The sequence below is a fragment of the Branchiostoma lanceolatum genome, chromosome 6, assembly GCF_035083965.1.
Source record: "Branchiostoma lanceolatum isolate klBraLanc5 chromosome 6, klBraLanc5.hap2, whole genome shotgun sequence".
NCBI lineage: Eukaryota > Metazoa > Chordata > Leptocardii > Amphioxiformes > Branchiostomatidae > Branchiostoma > Branchiostoma lanceolatum.
In genome coordinates, this window is record NC_089727.1 from 9,382,742 (window position 1) to 9,391,019 (window position 8,278).

At 39.2% G+C, this 8,278-nt stretch overlaps 1 protein-coding gene across 1 annotated transcript; it reads right to left on the minus strand.

Annotated features, from left to right (window-relative positions):
- Window positions 1-2,002: 2,002 nt before the first annotated feature.
- Window positions 2,003-7,214, minus strand: LOC136436461 (guanine nucleotide-binding protein G(I)/G(S)/G(O) subunit gamma-7-like). The gene is made up of 3 exons (XM_066430455.1): window positions 6,827-7,214; window positions 4,732-4,803; window positions 2,003-3,578 (listed from the first exon to the last, which is right to left on the minus strand). The coding sequence occupies exons 1-3, from the start codon at window positions 6,840-6,842 to the stop codon at window positions 3,367-3,369; spliced, it is 300 nt and encodes a 99-aa protein (XP_066286552.1). The 5' UTR covers window positions 6,843-7,214; the 3' UTR covers window positions 2,003-3,366.
- Window positions 7,215-8,278: the final 1,064 nt, after the last annotated feature.

Sequence of the window (8,278 nt, forward strand, 5' to 3'; positions counted from 1 at the left end):
TGACATCATTTGTTATGATCATGTAATGCATACACCGACCGTGACCGGTACTGGGGCGCCCCCTTGTGACGAACGAAGAGCTGGAGACCAGCAAGACAGTGACTAACATCCCACCTTTTGTCTGTATTAGATATGCCAGCTACACATTCAAGATAATAGTTACTCAAACAACTGGATAGATTTTGAAAACGATCAGACGGATGCTGCCTGAAACGTCTGACCATTTTCAAAATCTATCCAGTTGCTTGGGTAACTGTTATCTTGCGTATCTTAAGTGACCTGGATTCTAACCTTCTAGTTCTACGACGTAGATATGTCAACTTTTTGGCCAATTGTCATATACCAAGACTAAAAATTCGGCAAGAAATAAGCAAATTTGCGACACCGTACTTAACTTTGTTTGCCGGCTGTTTTATACTTTCAATTTTCCTATTCTATCAAAAATCAAATGGTATTAAGATACTATTAACTGAAAATTAAGCTGAATCTTCAGGTGCATCCTTTTTCTAAAGCCCTTCATTATGAATGGAGCAACTGTCATTCACGTTCACCATTCACTTAACAATTAGCACTTTGGCATTTTCAGTAGTGTGAGCCATTACTGTCAAGAGATATACACCAACATCATGATAGACAAAAAACAGCATATTTTCTTAAATATGCTGTTTTTTGTCTATCATGATGTTGGTGACATTCTGTCAATTGCAACCAAATAATGTCAGGAGAGTAAAGTATTGCTTCACTTTGTCTGTGTATGTTTCTGACCTACTTTGATGAACACTTTTTTTTTTTTCAGGCTGTGACACTAAATGTAGTCCCAAAGCCTTTTTGAAGCCGTAGGGGCAGTGGGTTGTTATCCACTGTGTCTAGGGAACAGTACTGGAAGGTGGAGCCCATCCCTCTCCTTTCACCGTCTTTTATCTCCCCAACCGAAGTAAGGTACCCATTTTTACACCTGGGTGGAGTGAGGAAAGTCGTGTTAAGTGCCTTTCCCAAGGACACAACATCTTGGCAGGAATCAAACCCGTGACCACTCAATCTCGTGCATGTCCACTTGCCTAGCCACTCGATGCCACATATTACAGCGTTGCACTATTACAGAAAAAAACTATGACAGTTGTGGCCACTACTGGTTAGATGAACATAAATATATACAAGCAATAGCGAAGTGTAAGGAAGTAAAACAACTTGGTGATAATAAGTCCCATTGAAATTAGTGCAGGAAGTCTACCTTAGTTTTGATAAATTATCCACAGGTCGGAGGTATGAGCCGGATATAGCCGGCACGTTACTGGTTGGGGTTGCATGTAGTCTTATATATTTGTACAACACTTTGCCTTACATTGTACCTGTTACAACTGTTGTGCAATAAACTTTGACTTGACTTGTCCTTCAGAGGAATGTGGTTAGGAGAGCCTCAAAGAACCTATCACACTTAAGAGCAAGGCCATGTTGATTTTATTACATGGATGACATCTCTGTGCGCATCAATCTTCATCCGTTTCCGCAAAAAATAATCTGTAAATCATAAAAAGCAGCTGCAAAATAAGAAAATACATGCTGTAAATTAAAAAATATGTATATATTTGAGAAAATGGATACTAATGTCGTAGAATGCCAAAGTCAACTGCAAAGTTAAAAAAGTTTTGAATGAACAAAAATGAAGAATCTATTTCGGTATACCATACTCTATGTGTTTAGTTTTGCCTTCATTTATTTCATAATGAAGGCAACTTTTTTTTTTTTTTGCCAAACCTTTTTTTTCATTTGCACGCTTGCATCAGTTTTGGTGTCCCCAGAGGATGTCATCCATATAATCAAATCAACATGGCCTAAGATAAGAATATGAGTCCGCCCCCATGTACATGTACTCTGCCCAAAAGCATGGCAAGCCACACTGCTTTTCCAGCCCCATGCTTCCCCTCAATATATCACAACTGCTCTTCACCTTTCACCTTTACACCTGGTCGGTATCTATTGCATGAATGACACAAATGGCCCATTGTTTCAACTTTCACATCAAACTCCTTTAATACCATGACACATGTAGAGATGACAGACAGCAATTCTCCTCAGCTCATTATTATTCTTAAAAGTTTCTCCACATGTAGAGAAAAACCCAACAATCATCATGAACACTCTAGCTGTGAATCTTACATCTGTAGTTCGTCTGGGTAGATTACTTTTGTTAATCAAAGCATTAAACACTCTCACTTTTAGACAGATATATATAGGATGAGACAATATATAAGACACAATTATGTATGTCAGTCAATAAATTACTTGGCCCCTCTTTTAAACAAATTGTTTCAACTATAGCATTCATAAGTATATTTAAAAGGCTGTCCAAAGAAAAACAAAACCTGGGGATAGACTTTGGCTTGATATCTCTTCTTGGGTTGTTATCTCGTACTCTTCTGTGTTTTTAACCTTCTCCCTGCTGCCTAACTCTGTAGCCAATAGGTAATAGGGTGCCAAACGGGTACTTCAGAGTGCTAAAAGTTAATCTCCGAGCAGATGTTGGGGTAGAAGACTGTAATGCCTGCTGATTGCTGGGCTTCTCTAACAGCCAAAATCAGAAAACATTGCATCCCCTTACATCTGCTTGGAGATATTAGAGAACACTTCCATCCTTAGTAATGTCTACTACTTGCTTGCCATCTAGCCCCAAAGATTCTTTTTCTGGAACAGCCGAATCATACTGTAAATATTGCAAATTTGAAGACTTGTGCTGTTGATTTAAAAAAAAGAGAAGTCTATTGGCAACTTTAAAATGTAGAGTAGAATCTGTAGTTAGAGAGCACCTGTCTTGATCATTCCTACCAAGTACTAAGTACATAATTCCAGGTATCACGTCCATCTCTCTTCATAGGACTTTCCATTCATTCATTATAATCAAGCTTGTAGAGTACCTCCTAACAGATTGAAGGTAGATGTAGACATTTTCCGTATGACTAATGTAAACAAAAGGGAGTACAAAGTACCACAACAGCTTCACAAGAAAGTTCCTTAAAAACACAACAAGGTAGAGATGTTACTTGGACTATCACATTGCACAAATTCTACACCTCTCAGGTTTACATGCTTCAACGCTTCTTCTCACAGGAGATATTGAATTCGTCCTTCCAATCTGTGTTCTCAGCAACGCACATGGGGAATGGATGAATAAATATCAGTTTGAATGATAAATGTAGAGAAGAGCTCCCGTTTATCTAAAGCACTGCTTGAGTACGACTCAATCTTTCACTGAGATGTATCGTCAAAGGGCATCTTTCCACGGTTTCACTTCGAGATGGTGCCAGCATGACATTCGTATGACACAACTACGCTTACACTCATCTGCAGAGCTTGTCCTGTGCCATCCCCTCAGAGTACTATGCAAGACTTCTTCTCCTTGAAAGGGTTTTCCGACGCGGGCACTCCCACCAGTAGCGGGTCGTCACGGGCGTGCTGTTCGCAGTACGCCTGCAGGTCGGCGGCCGCTTTGGAGACGCGGATGCGTTCGATCTGCGCCTCGAACCGGAGCTGGTCCACGGTCTTGTGAGCCTGCGCTATGCTGTTGGACATGTTGTTGGAATCTGGAACGAGCATGCATTATTGGATTAGTGGTTCTATACACGCAAAGTCAAACCTACACGTACAGTCAAACCTGTACAAGTGACCACCTCTGCATAAAGACCACCTGGCCAATGTGATCACTTTGTGTGGTGGTCCCTTAAGGAACGCCCTGTCACACTTGTGTGTGTATATTCAAGTGCGTATGGGTTGCACATTAATATTTTTTTCGGTTTATGTTTGCGGGGAAGAAGTTGTTTTCTTCTTTGACCAGAGACGCACCGTTGTGCAGCCTAGTTATCCAACCAAAGAAATGATCAGCTGCACACTTAACCCAAACCAAAAAAAAACGTATGTTAATACGCAACTCATACAGACTTGTATATAAGCACAAGTGTTAAGGGAGCTTTAGATAATTTTTCCCATTGACGTAAGCATTAAGAATCCTGTCTGTAGAGACCACCTGTCCAACAGAACTAAGTGGTCTTCTTCGGCAGTTTTTGACTGTAAATCTATACAGTGCAATCCTTACATCTGAGAAAATCAGACAACTGCAGCATGATGTTTTCATGGCAGACAAACGTACCAACATCACTGCCACAGCACTTCACACTACAACTACTCAACTTTTTGAACACCATGGCGGTGAGATATCTTGGCACTCTGGGTTGGTATAGCATCGCATCGCTGGGAGAACACACTGCAGCATTTAAGTTAATTATAATGTAACACTACTTAAAACGGGCACGGACTGTGTCACAATACAAAGACGTTGTATAAACTTTCTATTACGTCTATCTTTGTACTGTAATTGTGATCGTCATGGGATGGGCCACAATGTACTGGAAAAGTCATTAAGGGGCTTCTTTCATATCAAACAAACTATACTTAACACCTTTCCACTAGAGGCTGCGACTGCTGAGCAAAAAAATATTTGACAGATCGCTCAACAAATTTCATAGATAAAGAATGAATTTTTTTCCTTTTTGCACGATTTTCAAATCATACGTTCTACATTTTGCATCATTGGTTGCTGTACACAGTACAGTCCCTCAGCAAGCAATGTCTGGTGAAAAGGGGCCTAAAAGAAGTGGAATATCAAAACAAGAAAAGAAGAGATCTGCAGATTTGATATACTATGTAAAATAGATGTGAATAAGTTAAGGGAAGTCATACGTCTGTACTTGGCAGCTGTGGAGCTGAGGGCACAAACACTGCAGTCAGCCTGTAGATCTGGGTGACAATCAGCTGTGGAAAATAAACAAAACAACATACTCTATTACCTATGTATACTGAGGTTTTGTTTTCGGTGTGTACAGTATTTGTTTGTGCGACCGCAAATATTTGATTGGTGCACCTAACCTTAAAATTTTTTGTGCACAGAAAGATCTTTGGGTGCACAACATGAAATTAAGTCCAATATCTGCAAAACTTGATTGATTACAAACCCTACTGTCTCTTAAGAATTTGAAGCTTTAATTCCATAGTTACATGACGTGTAACCTTAAACTTTTAAAAGTAATACATCAAATAAAGTACAACAAAGGATTAATTACCTTTTCTGATACTAACATTTCAAGAATATGCTGTACAGTATATCACTACCAGTCAATAGTACCTTTACCCTATACTAGGCTATAGCCTACAAATATGTCTAGGTGCACTGGTGCACCCACAGTAAAAATTGAGGTGCACAATTTATTTCCCACAGCTGATAAAACTTGAGGGGCACAAAATTGCACATGCATCCTGTATTTCGAGCCCTGTGTAAATGTAGTGATGTATACAAGGCTCTCTCTGCACTCGCCACATTGTCTCACTGTTCTGTAAGTCTAAGTGTGATGGTGAAATGCTTAGTGCCAAGCGTGAAAGGTAAGAATGGTTTAGGGGATTCGGGGGCATGCTCCCAATGGAAATTTCAAAATTGTGACCTGATGAAAATGTTTGATTTTTGTTTGTTCAAGCGATGGGACAGAATTTTTCCATCTGAAGCACTAAAAGGATGGATGCAGAAGAGAACCCTTATGTATACTTGTAATAGATAAATATACCCTTTATGCACACATGTATGAGATTGTATCAGCCATTAATCCAGATGAGGAAAAAGCTCGAACAAGCCATTATGGCTTCTTTTCTACCCCCAGCAGACTACCCCCTTTTTTTTCTCTGTTATTCATGTTTTGTTCATTGCTTACTACATGCAGTATGAGTATGAGTATGAGTATGAGCAATCAAATGAAATCAAATCAGAAGACATCCTGGCTGCCTACCTCAATTTTATGAGGACAAATTTTAATTGTAATTTCCAAGACAAAAGAAATCGCACCCAACACGTTTTCAAATTTAAGCTAGTTCTGGCTTCATAAGCATGCTGGAATTACGTTTATTCTTTTAATACTTCATTGTATTTTCAGAATTAGTAGAATATGCAGGACAGCCACTTGACAATTTACCACAGCATATTGTGAAAAAAGCCAATCTAATTACATCCACTGCTGCTATCCTGATAATCAACTCTCAGCGGGGAGTACCCTCGGACTAGAATATTCACCTCTCTACAACACACACGCACATCACAAAGACGAGGAAGCAAAAAAACACAAAATCTATGTTATATGCATGAAAAACAGTAACATGAGTGGAGAGCAGGGACTTTTGACATGTTAAGTATATGTTAAAGGTGCATTATAAAAGCCAGGTTAAGGCACGAACACGCAGCTAGTGTGTTATGACGTGGGGTTTCCATGGTAAAAATGGCAGGTGGCTGGATCAAATGCAGACGTACAAACACCTGCTACAAAAAAGGACAAGGTAACAATACAATAGTAGATCGTGGCTAAAGATTAACAGGAATGGTAATATTTGCACTGCAATTTGTTGACGGAAGTGAAAAGGGCAGGTTTGCATTTCTTAGTACAAAATATTACACTGATTTCCCTTAGAAATTGCTCAAACATGCTTCAATGAAACCCTTCCCAAAACACCAAATACAAGACACCTCCCTGAATTTTCAATTTCATTTTGGGCAATAATCTAGTACACTTTCTTCTTAAAACAACAGATAAATTTTTGAATGACTAACAACGTTCAAGCTCACATTGCACATTTTTACTACCTTCAATGATATGGTAAATGGGAATTGATAAATCTTATATTAAAAAAACTGCAAATCATCATCGCCAAATGCATGCCAACATTACCATATCTTCTTCTAGGTCCTGATGAAAAAGAATTACCTATAGCTATGGTGAACGTGCACAGAATTCTATACCTTCACACTGTTGCATGGTTCCTTATTTAATCATGCATACAATCCTGCCCAGTTCACGCTCTTGCGCTCGCTAATGCGTACATCAGACCTATCTTCTGTCCACGCCTTTGAAAATGGTCGCATTTTCCCGTCGTACAGACCGCATCTGTTTGCATTAACGCTATTCGGCCAGGAGACGGTTATGGCTATTTGTCTGGCTCCTGTGCGTAATGCTCCTACGTCACTACATTCCATTTTGATGTTGGAGCATCTCTAGTCTATACTCCCTGGAGGTTTTGTGGGGAGAGTCCATTTTGGTCACAAAACTGGGGGTGGCAGGGAGTTGAAACATAAATTATGCACGCTAACGTTAGAGTAGGACTCAATGACCTTTTGCAAAGTATGCAATTTGGAAATAAGAAAACCATAAGGGAACGTATACATGCAAAATCAGATTCATGAATAGTTAATTCATCCATGATTTATGATATGAAATATGCTGTAAACAGTGTCACATGTACCTTTATATGTTCATAGGCTTATAATTTATATAGATATCGCTGTCATAATACTACAGATTAGAAATTTTGTGAGGATAGCAATCCATGATTATACCACATTCAGTTGAGATAGGATTGTTGTAAAGACGGTGTGTTTATGATTGATGGTATGATAAAAATTATGAACCGGATCTAGAAATATAACGGGACATGGCAACCTGACACAGAAAATCAAGTCAGTAGGATTTTCTGCTGTGATTTGAGATGATTTTACGCCATTTTTGCACAAGTAGACGAAAACATTTAGCAATAAGTCTTTCAATCCCTTTTTCTGTGCAAAATATGAGCTGAAGGCGGCTACCGATTGGCAGATTCAGATTTACCGCAGGGCGTTTTGTAGATTATCCACACAAAAAATACCGGCATATTTTTGTGATCTCGCCATTTTCTCTGTGTGTTCCTCGATATAAAAACACAAATACGAGAAACCAGTGAAAAACAAAAGCGACTACATGGTACCTAATGTATGCCTATTCCATTTCCTACGTCACCTGTGCCCCAGAACGATGTCTGGAGTAGATTATGAGGTAAATCATGGGGCAGATTGTGAAGTAAAATGTTCACCTACCTGTCTTCTTTCGGCACTATGGGTTCTACTCCCTCGTAGCACCGGAAGTAAAGGGAATTGTGGGATCGATGAGGGCCCCCATGCGGTTTAGCGGTAGCATGTATGTCATTTGTTGAATGCAAAAATTTTTGGAAAGGTAAACCCCAAAAGCTTTTCTAATGTTTCACCATTTTTGACACACAAGATTCATGATACTGATATGTAACCTAATTGTTCTTGCATAGACGCTATGGTACAGGCAAGTAGGTTGACACAGGTATGATCAAGGAGGTTTTATATAGAACCTCCTTGGTATGCGACATTCAACAAGAATATATATACCAAACTGTCTTTATTTGAAGATGT

Coding starts and splice junctions, on each gene's coding strand:
- LOC136436461 (XM_066430455.1), bottom strand. Junction 3,579..4,731: donor CACAGCTGCCAAGTACAGAC/GTATGACTTCCC, acceptor TGCTCGTTCCAG/ATTCCAACAACATGTCCAAC.